The sequence below is a fragment of the Mangifera indica genome, chromosome 20, assembly GCF_011075055.1.
Source record: "Mangifera indica cultivar Alphonso chromosome 20, CATAS_Mindica_2.1, whole genome shotgun sequence".
Lineage (NCBI taxonomy): Eukaryota > Viridiplantae > Streptophyta > Magnoliopsida > Sapindales > Anacardiaceae > Mangifera > Mangifera indica.
This window is the reverse complement of record NC_058156.1, coordinates 7,514,005-7,535,299: the sequence shown is the minus strand read 5'-3', so window position 1 is coordinate 7,535,299 and position 21,295 is coordinate 7,514,005. Positions and strand designations below refer to the sequence as shown.

General features: G+C 30.5%; 1 protein-coding gene across 1 annotated transcript; it reads left to right on the top strand.

Moving 5' to 3' along the window:
* Nucleotides 1-16,286: 16,286 nt before the first annotated feature.
* On the top strand, nt 16,287-19,200 carry LOC123204061 (leucoanthocyanidin dioxygenase). The gene is made up of 2 exons (XM_044620603.1): nt 16,287-16,859; nt 18,429-19,200. Exons 1-2 carry the CDS (start codon nt 16,357-16,359, stop codon nt 18,997-18,999), a joined length of 1,074 nt encoding a protein of 357 aa, XP_044476538.1. The 5' UTR covers nt 16,287-16,356; the 3' UTR covers nt 19,000-19,200.
* Nucleotides 19,201-21,295: the final 2,095 nt, after the last annotated feature.

Below are 21,295 nucleotides of genomic sequence, written 5' to 3'. Positions count from 1 at the left end.
CAAAAGGGTGGGTAGGTTGCTGTAGTTGCTTCTAATGTAGCTTTTGAGCCTTTTCTCTTGATTTCTATCTTGTTTTTAGGAGCTAGATAGATTGGGAGGGAAGGGACTGTGTTTTTGGGTTTTTTGCCGCATGCTGGGGGTTTGTCCCATAAGCGGTCTGCTTTTGCTGTTCCTCTCCGACTTTAATTAATATAGCTTACTTGTTCCCAGGGCCTTATGGTCCTTTTGCTTTGTTAATAACACTAATTTACTTAGCTGAAAAAAAAAAAGAAGAAAGAAATTATAGTATTTTTCTATTATCAATGGTGAAATATCATTTAATATAGGTAGTAATTAAAATATCATCCTCATCTTTGATATTAATTTTGATTTGTTATAATTTTATCTTTACTTATTATTTTTTTAAGTCTAAAATACCTTTAATTTTAATTAATATAACATATAATATGATTATATTTTAAAATAATTATACTTAAATGATATTTAAATAAAATAATATTTCAATAATATTTTATTACTTTTAACTAAATATAATAATTTTTTATACCTATCAATTTTTATCAAATATAATAATAATAATTTATATTTAATAATTTTTAAAATAATTAATCTTTATGATAATCTTTTATATTTGATAATAAAATATTCTCCGAACCAAATACTCCCTATGAGTGGAATGAATGCATGCGTTGGTGGGGGTGTTAGTCTGTATGGTTGGTGCCTTTTTTTTTTTTCTTTGTTACAGCCACGTCAATTAAGGAGGCCTGATGGGATTAATAATGCTTTATGAGTATGCGATTACCCAACTCTTTGTTGACATTTTCCTTACTGTCCATAATCATAATGAGATTAATTTCGTTTATTTGTTTTTAACCATATACATATAATACCTGTAGATAGGATCACAAATTTTTTTTTTAAACATCCAATAAGTATTTCAAATAATTTATCACACTAATATTTGTTTTTTTTTGGGTAAATGCCCTTGTATGTTAAATAATATAAAAATAAAATAATATAAAATTATGTTATATGTGCAAAATAAGTACATAAATTTTTGTATGCAACAGAATATTAATTAAAACAGGTAAAATTTTATCTGTTTAAACTTTTTTAGATAAACGTATAGTTATTTTACATTTATAAGCAAATTTATTTGTAATTTCAAAAATATCCTCCCGACCCTGTAGGTGTCATACAAGGTGCGTAAGCACGGGAAGGAATGTTTAAATGCGCGGGGTGCGTACGGAGTGCGGGGTGCGTGCGGAATGCGTGGTGTATGCAAAGTGCGCAGGGTGCGTGCGGAGTAAAATTATAGGCATCATTATTTAATATAATATATAAGACGCCTATAATATTTAATATAATATATATAAATAATAATAATAATTTTTAAATATATATTATATTATTATATATATTTATTATATTTTTTAAATATTATATTATATTATTTAATTTTATATATATATATATATATATATATATATATATATATATATATATATATATATATATATATATATATATATATATATATATATATATATATATATTGCACATACTCACGCACTCCGCACGCACTCACTCACCCCGCACGCACTCAGACACTCTTCACGCATCCGCACGCACTCGTACGTACCCGCACACTTTGTACGCACTCCGCACGCACCCACACACCTACGCACTCTGTACGCACCCGCACACACTCACGTACTCTGCATGCACTCATGCACCCAATACGACCCTTGACATTCCACATACGAAATGGTTGAAAATAACGTAATAAGCCAGAGGATATTTTTGAAATTACAAAAAAATTTGCTTATAAAAGTAAAACTACTGTACATTTACCTAAAAACGTTTACGCAAAAATTTTTTTACCGATTTTAATTAATATCCCAACTAGTGTTGTGCAATACATATAATTTATTTATATTAATTAAACATTTACTGACTTTTTGTACAAACTTTACCTATTTTCTTGACATCATAAAGGCAGTTTATATATTGAATAAATAATATATTCTCACTCAAGGTTTCATTTAAAAATGTTTTTTTACCGTAATATTTTATTAACAAGTAGTGATATAACCTTATTATATGAGTTTTTTTAAAGAATTTTGATATGAAAGATCTTAAGAATATATTTTTGTGTTAAACATACAAAATCATCGTGATCGCTTATGTGGTATACATGGTCTACCACAAAAGACATATAATGATAAAGTGCTAGATAAATATAATATGAAAAATTGTGTATCAAGAGATACACCCATTGGTAAAAGTGATATAATATATGCAATAACCCAACTTTTTGTTGACATTTTCCTTATTACCTGTAATGGCGTTAATTTCATTTATTTATTTTTAACCACGTACATATAATACTTGTGTATAGGTTCACATTTAATTTTTTAAACATCTAATAAATATTTCAAAAATTTATTACACTAATATGTTTTCCTTGGTAAATGCATTGATTTGTTATATAATATAAAAATAATATAATATAATGTTGTACAATACATATTATTTATTTATTTTATACAAGAACAGGTCTATAGACCAAAAAATTGAATGAAAAATAAAGATATTAATCTAAAATTGAAGCTCCAATGCTCTTTGCCAAAAGAATCATTCACAGTCCAATGGATCTTAATAAAATGTCAACTCATTGAACGAATCTAAAATAAATTTGGAATTCCAATTAGTAGCTTTTTTAACTTCTCGAAACACATGCACAAACCTCACTTGCCAATTTTTATGGCACATATTATTAATGTTGCTGCAGAGTTTGGAGAGAGAACCTCTACTACGATGTGTATAATGCATAAGTTGGATTGTTGCTCTAGATTTGGATTGAATTTGAACATTTGTGGCTCCATGCTCTCTAGTTACATCAAGTCCAAGTTTTATAGTCTATAATTCAACTTTTGCCACGAACTGGTCTTTAAGTTCTTGGTGAATCCTCCAAGGTAGTTAGTTTTTACAATTTTGAAAACTCCCCAACTCCCACAATACTTGTTAGTCTTGATAGTCAATAGTTATTTTTTTAAGTCTTTATCCATAGGAGACGACCAGTGGACATATCGAGTAACATCATCCTTAATTGATATTTTCCTAGGGAATATTTTTCAAGCATCCACAATTATACTAATGTAATCAATAATTATTTGATGCGAACCTCATATACCAATATGACACCCAGAGTCAATAATTAGAATTACAACCCGAAGAAAGATTAAAATAGGTTTATTAAGAAAACCTTGATCCAATGATTATGGACAATCACGAACCAAAGGTATAAGACGCTACATCAAAGAACAAGTTGAGAAGGTGAGAGATAAGTCAAGTTTGATTGCCATAAATGTTAGTTTGATAAGATTGTAAAGTTCGTAAAAGAGCAAAGAGATTTTTTTTTTTTTCATTCAATAATCAGAGGTGGATGTGTAGTTTAGGGTTACCCAACCCTTATATTGGAAAAACAATCCTAAACCAACTAGGATATAACTAATCCTAGCCAAACCCTAAAATCAAATAAATGCACTTAAGTTAAAATAAGGTATTTTTTAGCCCAAAACAAATATAAACTGAAATAAATAAAACAAGTATGATTAAACTTAATTTAAGGCCCAAAAATGTGGCCCTTGTATGGAGATAATAAGTGTTGCCTCCAATTGCATGACTCACAATCAATTAGGCCTAAATTGCGCATTCCCCTTTTGTGTTTTGACCCAATTGCCCTCAATCTTAATCTTCTTAACCTTGAATGATGTTTTTAAGCCTTTGTGACTCCTTTAAGTTGTCCAAATCGTGTTGCATATGACACTTCCCCAGATATCTTTGATTAGTCCAGTTAATGGTTTTTTCATACTCTTAGCTTTGGCCCTCGTCATTGGTCCACTCTTGAGACACAAAGGATCATTGGAGCAGCCTTGTCATCCTTCATGATTGTTATCTTGATTCCAATCATTCCCCTTCTCCTCAAAATGATTTGTCTTTAGTTAATCACTTACAGAAAAAGGAGAAAGATCAGAAACATTAAATGTAGCACTAACATTATATTTACTTGGAAGATCCAATTTATTAGAATTATAATTTATTCTTGCAATCGCTTGGAATGGACCATCTCCTTGCGATTGCAACATAGATTTCCTTTGTAATGGAAACCTTTCCTTGCGTATATACACCTAAACCTAATTACCTGGTTAAAATAATTATACTTTGTGATATTTAAGTAAAATAATATCTTAGTATTCTTTTATTACCTTCAACCAAACACAATAATTTTTTATACCTACCAATTTTTATTAAATATTATAATAATTTATATTTAGTAATCTTTAAGATAATATATTTTTGTGGTAACTTTTTATATTTGACAATAAAATATTACCTAAACCAAACGCACTTTATGAGTAGAATGAATGCATGAGTTTGGCGGGGGTGTCAGTAAAGTTGGTGCCCTTTTTTTGTTACAGCTAAGTCAATTAAAGAGGTCTGATGGGATTAATAATGCCTTATGAGTATGCAATTGCCTAACTCTTTGTTGACATTTTCCTTACTATCTATGATCATAATGTAATTAATTTCATTGTTTGTTTTTAACCACATACATATAATGCCTGTAAATAGGTTCACAATTAATTTTTTTAAACATCCAATAAATATTTCAAATAATTTATCACACTAATTTTTTTTTTTTGGGGTAAATGCCTTAATATGTTAAATAATATAAAAATAAAATAATATAGAATGATGTTGTATGCGCAAAAGAAGTACACAAATTTTTGTGTGCAAGCTAATGTTGTGCAATACATATAATTTATTTATATTAATTAAACATTTACTGAGTTGACTTTTTGTGCAAACTTGACTATTTTCTTGATATCATAACCGGAGTTCATATCTTGAGTAAATAACATATTCTCAAGTTTGGTTTAAATTTTTTTTTTTTAAACTGTAAAAAGACCTTGAGAATGCATTTTTTGTGTTAGACATACAAAATCACTGTGATCGTTTACGTGGTGTACATAGTTTATCACCAAAGACATATATTGATAAGTGTTAGATAAATATAACATGAGAAATTGTACACCAAGGGACACACCCATTTCTAAAAGTGAAACGTTATATGCAAAAATTATCAATATGCAATAGCCCGACTTTTTGTTGACATTTTCCTTGGTACCTATAATGCCATTAATTTCATTTATTTGTTTTTAACCACGCATATATAATGCATGTATATAGGTTCACATTTAATTTTTTAAACCTCCGATAAATATTTCAAAGGATTGAGATTTCAGACATTTTGATTTATGAAATTTAATAAATAAGGTATTTCAGTTAATTCTCCCAAAGTTTAAATGTTTATTATCATGCTACTATTTACTGTTTTAAAATTAAGAAGTCTAATTGTATACGTCTCTTTGAATCATATTCCATAAAAAAGTATGTATTTGAAGATGAGTATTATATCTTAAATCTTTCTAACCGAGGAATCAAGATAGTGTTAATCATCTAACTATCATTGCCAGCGGCCATGGCTACTGATCTCCTTTTTTCTTTTATGTTAGTTTCCTAATTCTTCTTAATTTACAAAACATCATTTTGTTTACTTTATCTATTTAATTTTTGTTTTCTCGTTTTGCTTGTTTAATGTTTTTACATATAAGGGGTAGAATGATATGATTATTATTACGTTATTAAATTAAAAAATGAGGTAAGAAATTGAATTGATTCAACTAGGCTGGAACATTTGCCTATATCATGACTAACAGTAAAAATTGGGTAATATTTAAGGACCCAAATTAACAATTTGTATGAGAACCCTTAAGGTTGGATTTAATTTGAGTGGAGTGCGAGTTTAGGCTAGTTTAAGTTTGACTTGATTTGAAGGAGTCAAGCTCGAGTTTAAGTTCAAACTTGATGAGTTCCCTTCAAACCAAACATGAGTTTGGCTATAGTACTAAATTGAATTAAAACCTCGAGTTGCATCAAAATAACATCGTTATGATTTGTATTAATTAAAACAATATCGTTTTGATCATTTTAATAACACCTTTCTCTAAATGCATATCTTTTAAAGAGAATATGCATCCAAAAAGATGTATTAACTTGAATTTTTAAAATTAAGAATACACTCTTACACATGAAAAGAAATTAAAAATCATAATAATTGATGACCATGAAATGACATTGAAAGAAAAGCATGCAAATGATGTCTAATATAAAATAAAAACCATAAATATAACTCTTAAATCCATAATAAAGTAAATGTGCATAAATATAGTCATAAAACATCAAATACCAATATGTTGAAATTGGAACACATAACATTAGTGTTAAAATCACTCAATAAGTAGGAGACCTATCCAACACGTTTACATGCACATGACTCAAATTATATCTAACCATTCCTCTATTATCATAAAGCATAATTCTCACACATAACCTACACCATAAAGGTTCCTCGATGACATTATGTCTCAACTCATCTCAGTGTGTTATTGCACACAACCACGCCATCAAGGTTCAACTCTTGACCTAAATCTCAACAATAATACGCTTCATTAGTCACTTCTTAACATCTCATGAAAACATCGTAACTTCAATTCATTCTCAATACTTCTCATCATTATATTGATATGTTGATACTGGGTAATTTATAAGTGGATTGTTTAAAAACCACCTGAAGTTAGTTCGTACTGTGGGTGTGTACCTGAACTTGTTTGTAAAAATTATGTAGTCTTTCTTTCTATCCTGGTTAGTATATATGAGAATGGGAAAAAAATGGTATGCGAATTGTACAAGTATAATATGATGAATAATTAAAAATGTTTGTAAAAAAATGCCCTTTAAATTTGCATACAAAAAAAGTACGAAACGTGTATATATGAGTTTAATATAACACATCGTTAATAATAAGTTTTTAAAAATACGATAATATCATGATAATTTTAAAGTATTATTGAAAATCAATATCACGAATCTATTATTGAAAATCAATATAATGATTCAAATGTAAAATATTTAATTAAGTATTAAACCTAATATAACTGATACTTTATCGAAATTCTTTGTATAATAAGTAACATACCAATAAGTTAGGAAAAATAAATAAATTAATCAGTTTGGATTTCAAACTTCAGATCAGAGTAAATCTTTGTATAGACTAAAGGAGAAGAAAACGAAAAATTAGGGTTGTGAATTAAGAAAAAATGTTGTTAGGTATTTTTTAAATGGTAGTGGCATTTTCATAAATAATTTCAAATAGAGGGAACAATTTTATACTTTAAGTTTAGCTAAAAATTCAAAAATACAACAAAAGTATGGTAAATATAAAGTACGATATATAATTTACGTTTAATACAGGAAGGGCATAAAATACGGGTTTAATACATTTTGGATTCAAAAATTCTTTTGAACTTGTTTAATAAACAAATTATACGAGAACACGAATAATACGTGTATTTATTAACTATGTTTTCTATGCACACAATTAATAAATAGATTGTTAGATTGACACCCTCAATTGCAAAAACCGCTATACAAGCATGTGTATGAAACATCTCATACGTATCACCCTTGTGCTTTCATATTGGGTTTGTGAGCTAGAGATCACATAACAATGACTCTCAAACTCAAACCAAAGATCACATAACATTGACCCCATCATGCTAAAGTTCACATAACATTGCACAATATCCTTCACTCACACCAAAAATCACACAACATTGGTGCCTCATGTTAGATATCGCACAATAGTGACACGGTACATCCTTATGCCAAAGATCACACAAATTGGGCATGCAACTTTTCCCACGAGCTTTGAAGGGTCGACAAGGTCAACCTAGAGTCTTGCTTTTCATTATATGTCTTCAAGAATGGTTGGTTACCTTTTTTTCATCTCTTTGGTAGCATTACATAAATACTTCATCGATCCTAACTATATCAATTATAAATCTAATCTAATATAATTTTTACATTGATGCAATAAAAAACTTCAAGTTATATTCTAACAGAATGGGGTGATGTGAGAAATGCAACAAATGATAAAAGAAGCAGGGTACGCAAACCCTATTTTATATATAAACATTCAAACCCAATAAGTACAATAAAATGAATAAACATGCATCCCATTAGTCTTAGGCTCATGTATCAAACACTATATATTGCATGCACAACATATTATCAACGCACACAATGTATTTTGGTCTTGCTTAATTAATTGCTTCACTCTAATATGATCTTTCAAGTTTGTGTAATTTAATTAATAACCATTTTATTCCAAAATTTTGATATTGGATATAATCAGGCAACTACGTCAATTCAGGCAACAAGTTTTTGAACCACATAAGGTAGTGTATCATAAACATGTTCAAGATATACATGACAACATACATCGATTTGAACCATCACATGTTGATATGAAAAATTCCAAAAGGCAATTACCATTAAAATTCAATTGATTGATTCAAGGTGAACCTATCAATTGACCCATGATTGGGTTGACTTAATTCTAGAAATTTTAGAATTCATTTTTTGCTAATTCTTAGAATTTCAACCATGCTATTATGATTCGATGGATTTCTAAGGGCATGAAACACCTTCCCATGGATTCAAGATGTCTTGAGAGACATTCTCAGTTATTTATCGTGTGAAAAAACAAATGATAACATGAGATCCCATGCAATGACACATGATTGAATGACATTCAATCTTATTTGACATGATTTTCAATAACACATTAATTTCCACACAAACCAAAATTAATAATCAAAATTAAACAATCATACGATGTTATAATGGCCCCACAACAAATGAAAACAAATACATGATCTTCATAACATTAATTCATCTAAAAGATTAATTATATGAATAATGGTTAACTCTTATAATCTGATACAAGTTGAAAGCACTTCAATCTCAACAAAAATGTAAAATTAGCAGAATAATATTAATTTTAAAAGATCAAAACACATCCCCACAGATCAAGGGGTCATCATGCATACAATTTAAAGAGGTTTCAAAGCCCTTACCTACATTTAGAGGCTCCACCATACAAATTTTTTTTCAGATAGATATGTTTTCACTTACTTCATCAAGCCAATGAAGCCCTACTTATCCACATCGGGGTGGTATGACATTATCGATTAGTAGGAAAGTAATAGAAAATCTCACAAGTGTTTGTGTATATGATTAGATTGACTGAATATGTGAATTGAAAAAAAAAATTTAATGGAGAATTTTTCTTCTCTCCCTTATGAAAATTAACTAGGGTTAGATGAGTATGAAAATAGTCTTAATTCATATGAGACATTTCATAATCCTAATTCATACAATTTGCTTCCACACACTTAAATTTTGGGTTATTTCACTTTAGCCCTTAAACTTTTGATTTTTGTTAATTAGGCCCAACAATTTGTCTTATATCTATTCCCAACTAGTAAGACACATTTAAAAAAAAAATAATCTAAAATCACCATATTTGGAATAACCTAAGGTGATTCACTCTTTTTGCAACAAACTCAAATCTTCTGAATAATAGCAAACAACCACTCATCATATGTGACCCATATGTTCTAAAATAAGTTAGTAGTAAATAAAATTATGATTAACTTACAATTAATCATCTCTTTATTTACAAACCATGAAAAACCTCTATAAAGACATCATGATTATCTAACTAATAAAAAATTAACATTAAATTGATTGTACCTTTCATTGGTATGATTACAGTGCAATTGAATTTTTTTATTATATTGATATTTCATCAAGACCAAAGCACAAAAGTAGTATCTATCTCAAGTTCTCTTGACTTCATTATTTAACTTCCAAGAAAATAACTAAGTATTATTGGATTCATATACCTACCCTAATTTTATTATAAGCACAAATTTAATTGATCATAGTCATCCATCAAATAATATCATGAGATATTTTTTTGTACCTGAGAGTGATGAATCTTATGTTGATATACTATAACATTCCTGCACTTCTCGACATTGGTTACATAGCCAATAACTACCATATTGATAGTCATAACAAGAAAACTATGTTACATAAAAGTCCAATTAGCCCATAAGTGTACAAGATGATATAATGATCTTGAGTCTTAGGATCACATGTACTTCTATGCATTTGATGATTTATTTCACAGATACTAAGGTTACCAACAATGTGGAATCCTTTGATAAGTCAATCTGATGAACATGTAATCAACATACATTTATATGTTGCATCAAATTGACGCTAACAACCTCGACATACACATAGTTATCTTTTGGTAGGACAATTCAACACGATCATAGACTTACCACATTATATGTGCTCTTGGTCAGTAAATTGAGTCTACAAATGCTTTTAGATTAGCCACTATACATGTTTATAAGGTTTTCATGATCAAGTTACATGTTGATTTCCTCATTATAGTTTTACCAATCTAAGGATATTCATCATACATATATGAAGAACATACACATGTAATAGTAAATGAGAAAATTTCAATTTATTATTAATATAATGAGATACATTGTTTGAATGAAATGACATAATTAGCCTTGATGATTGGCTCTAGAGCATTTATTTTAACAAGACTAAACAAAATGCACATCATAGGATTGGGGTTATATCCCGTAAAAGAGGACCTTGATTGTGCACCCTTAGAGTTAACCTCATGGTCTATTGGATAAACTTTCTCATTAGAGACCTCATTTTAGTATTTATGAATGTTTTGAAACAAATAAGGTTACCAATGCAATGAAAATGACAATAGATACTACGTTTTATAAGAAAATCTAGGTAAAATGGAAAGTAATCCTATCATCCATTATAATCCTACAACATGTCTCAATTGTTTATAGAAAATACTAGAAGTGTAATCAATATGTCTCGTCATTATTTTAATGATTAAGATTAGTGCCTAATGTGAGTATATGGCACCAAATGCTACATACTAATGACATCATCACAAACTTTATTGATCATTAACCGATATCAGAAAAAAAAATTCCTTGAAAATCAACCTTAAACTTACAAAACATATCAAGGATCCAAACATTGAAACCTTGTAATTGCTTAATGTTCAATTATAATAGCAAAGGTGACTCAAGTTGTTAAGCCTAAAACACATTATGGTAATTGGTGGATCATGCTTCGTGACCTAAAATGTATGACTTCTAGTCAAAGGATAACATTTGTTTAATACCTTTAATGTTGGTACTATAACAGGTTTTTAGAAGTGAAAAGACAATTATCACTAGCCTGTAAATCAAACCTGCATGGCCATCTGATTGCATATATAACCTCTTTGAAAATGATAACTTAATGTTGTCCTTTAGAATCTATTATAAATATATAGAACATAACTTATATCAACAAAGGTTTTGTCCCTTATTGTGTGGAGCATATTAAGCTTGTAACATTCTCTCAAAATGATTAGAAGCACTTAAGTAGTCAAGGCACCCGAATTCAATGTTCAATAGAAGCTTAACATCGAGTCAATACCATCTTCTGTCATGCTAGAGGAATAACTTATGTTAGGGATTCAAGATTGACATAAAAATGTACAAAAAGAAAAACTCACCATCTTGAAGATGTTTGGTCATTTAATCTTAAATATTTATGTTGTATGTATTGGCTCCAAGGATGATTTGACTTAAGGGTATGGACAAGACTCACACAAAGTGAGAAAGGTGTAAACTTGCAATGTGTGGTGATAACTCATGCCAACAAATTCTAATCATCACGTGTTGAACATCTTGATTGGATATAACTCATATTAATTGAGGGATAGTCCTTATGCTTTCAAAATGGTGTGACAACTATAACATATGCCATTTATCACCATTATGTAGACTAGGAACTCATGTCAAGGTGATAGACTTTCAAAGAAGAAGTGAGCAAACTTGTAATTTGTTTCATAGCTCACATTAGTGACACAATTATTACTTACTGCCAAAGACTTAAATATGAATAACTCTATAGGCACCTAGCCAAAAGTGGGGAAAACTACAAGCCCTATCATCACTCAGGTGACTAAATTCATTCTTTAAGCCTTATCCCTATCATGGTGACTACAGGCTTATTCACAATTGCATCCAAAGTGATTGCTAGTATAGTAATAAGCAATAAGGTATAAATATTTATCTCACCAAAACTAACAAAACTAAAGTGATGCATTGAAAAAAAACATCTTTAATTAACTACGGGATTCCAATAACATCGTAAACTCATTATATAGCCTAAAAAATGTCATGTACAACCTAATCCTAATTGTCTAAGTACTTAATCTCTTTTGTATTTGTTCACTAATCATAGAAAAATTGTATGTTAAGATCCTTATAAGCATGATGATAATAAACAAAGACGAAATTAAAGTACTAAAATCACAATTTTATTAATTGTATTCATTCACGATTATAAAGTACAATACACTTGAGTAAGAGAATAAAGTTGTTACAAGTACATATACTCAAGCTGCTATTACAAATAACGGACGTGTAGCATGTTTTCTTGTCAAATGTATGATCGATATCTCTTTAGTTATCTGTCATACTTCTACCTAACAAACAACCTAATATATTACTAGTTCTTTGTAACAAACATATCTACACAAATCTTTCCCAAGAAGGTAATACTTTGGTTAAGGAATTGAAGCCTAAACCTTTTGTACATCCTATAATAGCAAATGGTTTGCACGCAAGTCCCTTACCTTCTTTCAAGAACTCAATAAGGTAAGACTCCTAGAGTATATAAATAACTCATAAAGGCATGATAATATTCCATCTAAAGCCCTTCTTGGTCATCCAAGATAAACTACGACCTAAAGAAACCTTACATGAGCTTTCCTTGTGATAGCCAATTACAACCACACTTTTTTGCTCTCTTCTTAGAAGCACTAGATCATATTCTAAGAGGAAGAGGAGACATACCTAGTAGCTACAAAAAAACAGTTTGTCATTACTACTAAAACTTGGTCAACAACGACTCTAAGAACACAATGGCTTACCTCATCACTTTATTCACTCATATGGGTTCTTTGGTAGGAATCCAAGACAATCAAGTCTGCCTCGTAACATAGTAAGACTAAGAAATCTGCATTAGGAAATCTATTATAGAGCAAAATTCCTTTATTCACTCACATGGGTTGTGTAATCTTATCTACTATAGTGGCAAGGAAGCATACCTTCCAACTAACTAATTTAGAAAACTAAACAAACGCTCATCCATCGTGTTCTTCCTCTTTGAAGATGAGTCAAACTTTGAATTTCCTTCTCTATTGTACACAAAGAGCATTACGCTGTCTCAACTCCCGTTTAAAAAAACAAAACAAAACTAGTTAGTTCACTAATGACAGAAGACTTTCAAAATTAAGTAACTTTTGGTCTTATAAATTGATAAAGATATTATTTTGATTGATTGACAAAATAACAATTTTCAAAATAATAGTAAACTTAGAAGCATTTGAAAATATGAGAGAGTTAAACCATTTGCTCTAATTTTTATAGCCAAATTAGAGGCCAGTTGGAGACTAATCGTAGCCATTTAACATAATCACTTAAAAAGTGTCAACCATTTCATGATGCAAACAAAACATGTCTAATCACACTTCATTGAGAAGTGAAACAACATGATTGATATGTAGCTTAAAACATATGGAACCATAATTATATTGACTAAGAAATCTTTATCACAATGATTTTGTAATCTCCATGTAGCAACAATTGAAGTTGTTAATGACAAAAGCTTTTAAAGTTTTCTTATACTCTGAAAACTAGGTACAATTGTTATATACCATTCTACTACCCATAGGATGTCTCCCTAAGAAGCATAGCTTCAAGAGAATTTCTCTTAGCAACCATGATTAGCAATTGGTTATATGACCAACAATTAAGTACATCACCTACCATACATCAAAAAATGCAAATAGGCCTCTCTTCCTCTATTAATGAAAAGACCTTCACTCAGTTGTAAATCCACTTAACATCTATAAGAAAAGTTTATTATTTTCATCCATGTTAACAAAGGAAAGTTATCTCCTTAATTCTGATCGAGATAATTTTGTTATTATTAATATTCTCTTTTAATTCAATTAGAATATGAAAAGAAATCCTCATAATCGCATTTGAATTAGGAACTTTTTAAATATTCCTATTTGAGTGTAATTTATCTTCTCAAGTCTTATAAAATAAAAGGACTAATATGAGAGTAAGGGTGGCAAGAGCGTAGTCAAACACATTAGCAAGTAATCTAGCTAACTACTCTCTCGTACACATATCCCCTTTTGTAATATTTTGTAACCATCATTGCCTAGGTCTTCTAATCATTGGATTGAACAACATCAAAACTTATGTGCCTCTCTTGTCTTTTCTTTTTGCTTTATTTATATTACACAATAATAAATATTAGGGTCTTTTATCAAATCTTTATCATACTATCATTATCTAATTTGCAAAAGACTCAAAATAGCGTATTTAAATTCTTGATATAAATGTTTTTAATAGTTATTATTGATACATTGGATTGATCAGACAGACACACAAAACCTATGAGTCAAAAGTTTTTTTCTGACGAAGAACACCATCCGAACTAGTCTACTTAATAGTGAGGTTTGACCAACCATATTGGGTGAGTAAAACCCCAAGTTCAATGGGGTCTAATTAACCATACTAAACAAATAGAACCCAAATGCAATAACTAGCCCCATAACCTTTGAACAGAATAACATAAGAGTTTTATCTTACTCTGATGTCAACAGATCTCAAATCATTACCTTATATGGACTTTATAAGGGGATTCAACAACTTTGGAAAATCAAGTTACCCCCTGAGGTTAAATGTCAAAAGTTTAGTAGCTGAAAAGTTCAAAAAACATGTTAAAATAATAATATATATATATATATATATATATATATATATATATATAGAGAGAGAGAGAGAGAGAGAGAGAGAGAGAGAGAGAGAGAGAGAGAGAGAGAAAAGAATCATCACTCTATTGCAATTTTAGGATACTGATGTCCTTTCATGACTTTAAAAATTAATTTTTTAAGTGGGTGTAAGATTTCTCATCTATTTAAGGCTAAAAACTATTTCTCATCTAAGTTTTAGCCAAATCTTAAAAAGATATCCACAATAGTTGAAAAACCCAAATACCCACCCATGAGTTAATTGTTGTTAAAATTTTTGGTTAGATATAAAAGTAAAACAGTTATTTTATCTTTCATATTAAAAAATATATAATTTTTCTCATCCCCCCTAGGTTTTGAAAAATGACATTACACTCCATTCTTAACTTTGAAAAAATAACATTTCACTCCTACAAACTCTTAAGGTTGCTTCTTTTCGACGACAGCGACAACGACAATCACCATTCTTCTCCTTTCTCTATTTGCCATTGCCAACGATGTCCCACGATAGAGGAAGAAATGTTTGCATAGTGAATCAAAGAGGAAGAAGCTGTCGTTGCATTTTCCATCGTACCAACTTTTTTTTTATTGAATCAATTTAAGACAAAGCTTCCATTGTGTGATTCGTCTTTGTCTAAAGCCAAATCAATGAAAAATGAAGACAATGCTAGAGGAAAACGCAACAACCCTCTTTGATTCGTTGTGTCGACGTTTCTTCCTTTTCGATTCATCACTCCGATGCTTTGTTGTGTGGTGGGTGGTCATCCTTCATGGTTGGATTTGGAAGATGGGTGGAAAGTGTCGACCATCAGTTGAAATGGTGGTGGTCGGACAAGGGAAACAAACTCTAAGGGTGAAATTTAAACTTTTCAAATTTTGAGAATGAGGTGAAGTATTAGTTTTTAAAATCTGGAGGAAAATAATATAAATTTTTAAGATTTTAGGATTTAAGGTTAAAATAACAATTTTACCTTGCTATCTAACTAAAAATTTTAATGTAAATGCATTTTTAAGATTGAGTTAAAATTTGAGTAGAAAATAGTCTTTTGGCCTCTATTTAAATCAAGAGGACTCCAGACCCAAATATAGTAACTACTCTAGAATCAGTGAATTTAATCACGTTTTAAACAATAACAAAAAAAAAAAAGAGGGGTGGGGTGTGTGTGTGTGTGGGCGCGGGGAATGTGTAGTGGTTAGAGACTGATGAGTTGCGACTGTTAGGAGAAGCACATGCCTTAATCTTACAGTCAAGCATATTTCTTCAAATTAAACAATGGGCGGTGAGTAGAACTAGGCAGTTATCACGTGGTCAAATGTGTGTTCTTTTTTAACACACATCTACTACTTCACCGCAACTATAAAACCACACATCCTTTTCTACAATTACATATTGCGTTTGAGAAAAACAATATTTAGTTAAAACATTCATAGCTTGTTCAACTATGGTGATTTCTGTGGCACCACGAGTTGAGAGTTTGGCGAGCAGTGGGATTCAAGCAATCCCAAAAGAATACGTTCGCCCCCAGGAAGAGTTAGCCAGCATTGGCAACGTCTTCGAAGAAGAGAAGAAAGACGAAGGGCCTCAAGTGCCCACCATTGATCTCAAGGAAATAGACTCGGAGGACGAAGTGGTTCGCAAGCAATGCAGGGAAATGCTGAAAAAAGCAGCCACCGATTGGGGCGTTATGCACCTGGTTAACCATGGGATCCCTGATGAACTTATCGAGCGTGTGAAGAAAGCGGGGGCGGCGTTTTTCGAGCTTCCGCTTGAGGAGAAAGAAAAATACGCGAACGACCAGGCTTCTGGGAAGATTCAAGGCTATGGAAGCAAGCTAGCGAATAATGCTAGTGGGCAACTTGAATGGGAGGATTATTTCTTCCATCTTATTTTCCCTGAAGAAAAAAGGGATTTGTCAATTTGGCCGAAGACCCCAGCTGACTATACGTAAGTTTGTTTGTTTAATTATTTAATTTCCCATGAAGATAAACAATTATACGTAGTTTGACTTTAGCGCTTTAGATAAAATAAAACATTTTAAGCCATGAGCAATACTATGTGTACCCATTTTAGGTACACAAATATATACACACTCATATGTGTCATCATATGATTAGTTATTGTTTTATTCTTAATTCAAAATCATTCAATCATATGATGACACATATAAATATATACACATTTGTATATCCAAAATGGGTACACATAGTTTTATTGTTAAGCCATCTTTGGATATGGAAGGAATTTTCTTATAAAATAAATTAATTCATGTATTATCCCAGTCAGAATCTCAGTTCCAATTCTAATCTTCTTTTTATTTTATTATATTTTAATAGCTAAAACATTCACCAAGATTTGATATAATGATAATATATTTTTTAAAAAAATAATATTATATGTAGAAATAATGATATATTTTATGTAATAAAATATTATTTTTTTTTAATTTAAAATTATTTTATTATATAATATATATTATTATTTATACATAAAATTATGTGTATATATTGTATATATAATTTTACTCATTTTAAAAATTTTAGAATGAAACTGTTAAAATTTAGAACATCAAAGTAACCAAATGTTTACCAAATAACCTTTTTATCTTTTATTTTAATAGCTGATGATTTTAAAAATGTCACAGTGGACTCGCTGTCTGAAAAGTTTTGCACGGCCTACGTCAACCCCATTTGGAAAAAGTGATCATTATTGGGTCAATAGGTTTAGCCTCGCCCGTGAGATAAAATCGGTGGTCGATCTAACACAATTAATTTAAAATTATTAAAAATTAAAAAATTATAATTTTATGAGTCGGCTTGTAAACCCCATAGGTCATGCCTTAGGTTAGAGGCGACAATGGGCAGCGGGCTTGAGATTTACACAGTAGAATGCCTTATGGGTTGGACTAACCTAATGAAAGTACGAGGCCTACGCTTTAACCCTATATATATAGAATCGAATCAAGTTTATGAATCAACCCATTAATTTTTTTAAAAAATATTTTTTAATAAAAAATTTTAAATTATGTTTTTTTTAATTATTAATAGTAATGAGTTGTGCGGAACAAGCCCATGGGCCTGCTGTCTAGGCCACAACTAGGTCATATTGATGCCTCTACCTCAGGCCTTGGGTATTTATTGGGCCAACCCAACATATAAGCTTGATAAATTGTGTTAGGATCAGTCTGGCTCAATCCAACCAAGGTCACTTCTAGCTAATATTTAAGGGTTGAACCATAGAGATTATTTTTATTTTAGAATCTCGGGAAAAAAAGTCATTAACTCCATTTTTAATCTTATATAGCTATTTTTTTATTCTAATAAATTGAAATTAAAATATGTAATGATTTAGAAAAATTAAATATCTAACGGTAGAGGGAAATGAAATCTCTCTACTTCAAAGTTTCTGATATAAAAATAAATTTGAGGAGACAATTAGGTAAATTTTGACTACTAGTTTGTTCAAATAAATTTGGAAAATTTATATGGAAATTTAAACATATATCTATTTATGCAGAGTGGCCACTAGCGAATATGCAAGGCTTCTCCGAGGCTTGGCTACCAAAATTATGGCAGTGTTATCAGTTGGATTGGGATTGGAAGAGGGAAGGCTGGAAAAAGAAGTTGGTGGAATTGAAGAACTTCTCCTTCAAATGAAAATCAACTACTATCCCAAATGCCCACAACCAGAACTGGCTCTCGGCGTTGAGGCTCACACAGACGTCAGTGCCCTCACTTTCATTCTCCACAACATGGTGCCTGGCCTGCAGCTCTTCTACGAAGGCAAGTGGGTCACAGCAAAATGTGTTCCGAATTCCATCATTATGCACATTGGTGACACCATTGAAATTCTCAGCAATGGCAAGTACAAGAGTATTCTTCACAGGGGGCTTGTTAACAAGGAGAAAGTGAGGATTTCGTGGGCTGTTTTCTGTGAGCCACCAAAGGAAAAGATTGTGCTTAAGCCTCTGCCAGAGACTGTGTCGGAGACTGAGCCGGCGTTGTTCCCTCCGCGCACTTTTCAGCAGCATATTCAGCACAAACTGTTTAGGAAGGCTGAGGAGTCTCTCCTCTCTAAAAAAGGCTAAAATGTTAATGGAGGTTGTTTATGAACACGTTGCTCTGTGTTAAGGGTTTATATTTATTTGTTTGCGGCTGGTAGAGGCCATTTTCTGCGGTTGCTTTCTTCAACAATAAGACTCAAATCTCAATCACGTTTTTCTTTACCTGCATTAAGATATTATATATACTCTACCATTTGGAGCCTTGACTCTTGAGGGTTTATCGAAGTACTGGTCACAAAATTTTATTAATTTAATCATGAACAATCAGCTGCCTCGCTTAATGGACCTTCTAATTATCATCAGGAAGTGATTAATTATATAAGGGTGTTAAAAGATGTGTTATAATTAAATTAAATTGGTTTTTTAATTAAAAAATAAGTCATTTAAAAAATCAATTTAAATGCTAACGTAAGAATGAAAAATAGGTTATTTGAAAAATCAATTTAAATGTTAATGTAAGAATATAGAAAAATTAAATTTTTTTGTTCTATTATTAGTTTGTTTATTTTTTATGATCGGTTAATCAAACCAAACTGGTTTTAAAAAATTAATAAAGAATTAATAAAATATTAAATAAATTTTAAAAAAATTGAAAAAAAAATGATAATCTTTTGAAATTTGTTTCAAAATCGGTTAATCAAAAATTTAATTCAGTTAATTAGAATTTTCAATTCGATTTAAAATTGGTTAATTTTTAAATTGGTTTGATTTCAATTAATGATTTTCTCCAAATAAAAAATTTAGTTCAGTTCAAAATATTAGTAAACTAATTCAATTAACCGATTTTGAACACATTTATTCGTTACAAGAGTTTACTTTAAAATCTTTTTTAATCTATAAAATATAAAAATTATATTTTTTTTACTTAAAACTTAACTTTGTCAAAAAAATGAATCATAACACGGTGTTAACAAGTTAAAATATCATAATATAATTAATTTATTATATTATTTTAAATTAACAAAATTTTTAAATATACTTTTAGATATAAAATTTGTATCGACACTCTTTTCTTTCTTTTTTACTTTCACCTTTTTCTTCTTAGATAACATTGTGTTGGCTTGACCAACACTTGGAAAGGCTTGGTTAGCCCCCATCCCTACCATCACCTTCCCCTTACCTTGGCAAACCACCCAAACTGCTAACCATGCAAACCAATATTTCTTCAACACTCATTATCTCTCACCTTTCTATCTCATATAACTTCGCCAAATCCATGCCTTCATTATCCCAACCAAGGGCTTCAACTACTCTGATGGACCATTGTTTCTAGCTCACTTGCTCACGGATCTGCCTTTTCTTTACCATCTCTATCAAAGCCAATAAATTTTCCCAACCCATCTTTTCACCCTCTCAACCAATGGCTTCTACTACCCCAACCAACCTTTGTAACCGTGTCTCTTGCTTACAGTTTCAATCTTTTTGTTGTTGTCTCTATCAGAGATAACATTTATAGTGGTAGGATTTATTCTTGTGGTGGGTTTGTTTTGATGGTTGAGATTTGTTTTAGTGATTGAAAAAGAGTGTGGGGATTGTGGGTTATTGAGATGGTCGGGCAATGGCAATGTAAAACGTGGGAGCGAGGATTTCCAAAATTTGAATTATATTTTTTATTGAATTGTAGTTTCTAAATTTGTAAAGGAGTTGAATTGTCATGTTTAGAAACTAGGTGTCAAATAAAAATCCACTTTAAACATGGATGCTAGGTGTCAAATAAAAATCCACTTTAACTAGGTGTCAAATCCAATTTCCTTCTAGCATCCATATTTGACACCTAGTTGAATTGTCATGTTTATTGAATTGTAGTTTCTAAATTTGTAAAAGAGTTGAATTGTCATGTTTAAAGAGTTGAATGCATAAATCATCTTAAATATTACTCAATGACTTGTGCACTTGTAAGTGAGACATAACATTAGTAAAGTTAGGTTTTAAGTAGGAAAGTGTGATTTATGCATTCAATGGGTGAAAAAGTGTTTAAGGGCCAAATCTCAGGTGGGAAAATGTTAGTCACTATATCATCAACATTATTTTCTTGGCCCATTGGTGCTACCATAAGATTGGATGTGACTCCAAACTAACTGGAGCTTGGCTTGTAGCTTGGATTGAACAAGTTGAGTCAGAGCCAACAATTGAGCTTATTTTCATAAACCAAGCGAGTTTGATTCAATTCAAACATTTGAGTTAAGCTTGATTAGGATCAAGTTTGAGTCTTGACTTCAGAAATTGAGTTAAGGTGAAACTAAAGAAATATCAACTTGTTTATCTCATGCCAATCTCGAGTCAACTCTTATGGATTTAAGTCAATTTTGAGCTAACCCTT

Bases quoted from the DNA above. Each gene is read 5' to 3' on its own strand.
- LOC123204061 (XM_044620603.1), top strand. From the start codon at position 16,357: ATGGTGATTTCTGTGGCACCACGAGTTGAGAGTTTGGCGAGCAGTGGG. The intron at 16,860-18,428 runs GTAAGTTTGTTT...CTATTTATGCAG, and splicing joins AAGACCCCAGCTGACTATAC to AGTGGCCACTAGCGAATATG.